The sequence below is a fragment of the Neoarius graeffei genome, chromosome 7 (assembly GCF_027579695.1).
Source record: "Neoarius graeffei isolate fNeoGra1 chromosome 7, fNeoGra1.pri, whole genome shotgun sequence".
NCBI classification, from domain to species: domain Eukaryota; kingdom Metazoa; phylum Chordata; class Actinopteri; order Siluriformes; family Ariidae; genus Neoarius; species Neoarius graeffei.
Window position 1 is genome coordinate 73,243,496 of NC_083575.1, and position 3,528 is coordinate 73,247,023.

Sequence of the window (3,528 nt, forward strand, 5' to 3'; positions counted from 1 at the left end):
AACAATTGAGACAAAAATATTATACTTGGTCATGTATTTATTAAAGAAAATGAGCCAATATTACATATCTGTGAGTGGCAAAAGTATGTGAACCTCTAGGATTAGCAGTTAATTTGAAGGTGAAATTAGAGTCAGGTGTTTTCAATCAATGGGATGACAATCAGGTGTGAGTGGGCACCCTGTTTTATTTAAAGAACAGGGATTTATCAAAGTCTGATCTTCACAACACATGTTTGTGGAAGTGTATCGTGGCATGAACAAAGGAGATTTCTGAGGACCGCAGAAAAAGTGTTGTTGATGCTCATCAGGCTGGAAAAGGTTACAAAACCATCTCTAAGGAGTTTGGAATCCATCAATCCACAGTCAGACAGATTGTGTAAAAATGGAGGAAATTCAAGACCATTGTTACTCTCCTCAGGAGTGGTTGACCAGCAAAGATAACTCCAAGAACAAGGCGTGTAACAGTCGGCAAGGTCACAAAGGACCCCAGGGTAACTTCTAAGCAACTGAAGGCCTCGCTCACATTGGTTAATGTTCATGAGTCCACCATCAGGAGGACAGTGAACAACAATGGTGTGCATGACAGGGTTGCAAGGGGAAAGCCACTGCTCTCCAAAAAGAACATTGCTGCTCGTCTGCAGTTTGCTAAAGATCATGTGGAGAAGCCAGAAGGCTATTGGAAAAATGTTTTGTGGATGGATGAGACCAAAATAGAACTTTTTGGTGTAAACAAGAAGCGTTATGTTTGGAAAAAGGAAAACACTGCATTCCAGCATAAGAACCTTATCCCATCTGTGAAACATGGTGGTGGTAGTATCATGGTTTGGGCCTGTTTTGCTGCATCTGGGCCAGGACAGCTTGTCATCATTGATGGAACAATGAATTCTAAATTATACCAACGAATTCTAAAGGAAAATGTCAGGACATCCGTCCATGAACTGAATCTCAAGAGAAGGTGGGTCATGCAGCAAGACAACGACCCTAAGCACACAAGTCGTTCTACCAAAGAATGGTTAAAGAAGAATAAAGCTAATATTTGGGAATGGCCAAGTCAAAGTCCTGACCTTAATCCAATCGAAATGTTGTGAAAGGACCTGAAGCGAGCAGTTCATGTGAGGAAACCCACCAACATCCCAGAGTTGAAGCTGTTCTGTACGGAGGAATGGGCTAAAATTCCTCCAAGCCGGTGTGCAGGACTGATCAATAGTTACCGGAAATGTTTCGTTGCAGTTATTGCTGCACAAGGGGGTCACACCAGATACTGAAAGCAAAGGTTCACATACTTTTGCCACTCACAGATATGTAATATTGGATCTATCCATCTGGCTATTTTGGATCATTCTCCTCAAATAAATGACCAAGTATAATATTTTTGTCTCATTTGTTCAACTGGGTTCTCTTTATCTACTTTTAGGACTTGTGTGAAAATCTGATGTTTTAGGTCATAGTTATGCAGAAATATAGACAATTCTAAAGGGTTCACAAACTTTCAAGCACCACTGTATTTTCATTGTGCTGTGTTTTCTGCAGGTCACAAATGAAAAGTAATACTATTTGCACAACACTGGAGTGAATACTTTTCTCTCTGGCACAGAATCATCTCCATAGTTTTGCATAATATGTAAATCGGCTTTACCCTCAAATATCACACTACATTACAGACGCTCTTATCCAGAGCAACATACGACAAACCCAGAAAAGCCTGGGGAGCAGTTGGGGGGTTAGCTGCCTTGCTCAAGGGCACTTCAGCCATTCCTGCTGGTCCAGGGAAGCGAACCAGCAACCTTTTGCTTCCAAAGCTGCTTCTCTAACCATTAGGCCATGGCTTCCCCCCATATAATCGTGTAAAGGTATGAGAAGTGCCATTTTTCTAGAACTGATTATATAAATTTCCTTTGGGCTTCAATAAAATCTATCCATCTGGCTATTTTGCAGGATTACTTTGAACTTGAAATTTACCCACGTACATACTGACCAGAGTTACCTCTCTTGCTAGACCTGCAGTTCATCCAGCGGTTATTCTCAAATTAAAAAAAAAAAAAGCCTATATATTATTTAAAATTCCTAGCAATATTTGGCTCCAGCTCATTGACTAAACACAAATTAAACTACATTAATAAACCTAACCTTTGGATCAACTCTGCAGAGTGACTGTTCAACTATCCCTGTTTTCCCCCCAGAGACCATGCAAGATAGTACAGAAGGCTGCAGAAATAAAAAGAAGGGGGACTTCTGATGTTATTGTTGAACTGGACAGTGAAATCCAAAGTGGTCTGGACATCAGTTAGTGCTTGGGGCTGGAGTCTACACCACCTGTACAGGAAATGAAAGATAGTATAGTGTTTAGAGACAGAGGATCAGAGAGATAGTGAAACACATACATAATGAAGGAAGTGGGAAGTACCATTAAAACATGGTGGAACCCATTCATATTTGTGGTTTACATACTCATGGAGGAGCATTCGACATAATATAAAAATATCAACATCATATAATTGTCAAAGATGCAGGAAGTTGTGTGCGGAGAGGGCTGCAGCACCCCCAACTTCCAGAATTCTGTGTTTGAGGTGTTATGGTCAGAGATGGTGCTTTTATTTAAGGTTTTATCCTTTTTTTCCTCAAATTAACCTCAATCTATTAGCACACTGACATTTGACGTGATGTTGAAGTCAACTAGCTACTAAGAAACTGACTAAGCCAATCATAATGTCATGGAAGAGAATAACATTTATTTCCAAGTACCCATTCGAACTGAAAATAAATGGCATGTATGATGCTTAATATTCCAGCACGCTGAAAGTAAAACGCCTTCCTGTGTCCCTGCGCTATATAGATATTTACGCACTGCCTAAAAGCAGAGCTCCTGATGAGGTTATGAGCAAAATATTTGCAAGGGCACAAAATCAACAACAATAATAAAAGCATATGAACCATCGTGTACTGTTGCGTACATCACGTCAATAAATTGCTGCATTGTCTTGTGACAGTGATACCAATAATGAGATACGCATTGCAGTAAATAAATACACATAATTATACATACAAATATTATATATATATATACACACACACACACACACACACACACATATATATATATATATGTGTATATATATGTGTGTGTGTGTGTGTGTATATATATAAATAATATAATATTATATATATATATATATATATATATATATATATATATATATATATATATATATATATATAAATTTGTGTCGTTAGGGGTTTGGTGCAATGTGGATTGGGTGGCAGTCGAAGGCAGGGGCCTCGACGACCTGATCCCCGGACACAGCGGCTGGCTGTTGGGACATGGAATGTCACTTCGCTGGGGGGGGAAGGAGCCTGAGCTTGTGCGGGAGGTTGAGAGGTACCGGCTAGAGATAGTCGGGCTCACCTCCACGCATAGCTTGGGCTCTGGAACCCAGCTCCTCGAGAGGGGCTGGACTTTCCACTTCTCTGGAGTCGCCCGTGGTGAGCGGCGGCGGGCTGGTGTGGGCTTGCTTATAGCTCCCCAGCTCA

General features: G+C 40.6%; 1 protein-coding gene across 2 annotated transcripts in view; it reads right to left on the reverse strand.

Annotated features, from left to right (window-relative positions):
- Positions 1 to 1,421: 1,421 nt before the first annotated feature.
- The window catches only part of LOC132889659 (uncharacterized), a 25,164-nt gene continuing 23,057 nt past the window's right edge, over positions 1,422 to 3,528 (reverse strand). Inside the window, exon 8 of one of the 2 annotated variants that reach the window (XM_060926388.1) lies at positions 1,422 to 2,313. In XM_060926388.1, the coding sequence (XP_060782371.1) occupies positions 2,305 to 2,313 (9 nt within the window). In that variant the 3' untranslated portion in view covers positions 1,422 to 2,304. The remainder of the gene's footprint in view (positions 2,314 to 3,528) is intronic. The other variant, XM_060926389.1, reaches the window with a different exon arrangement.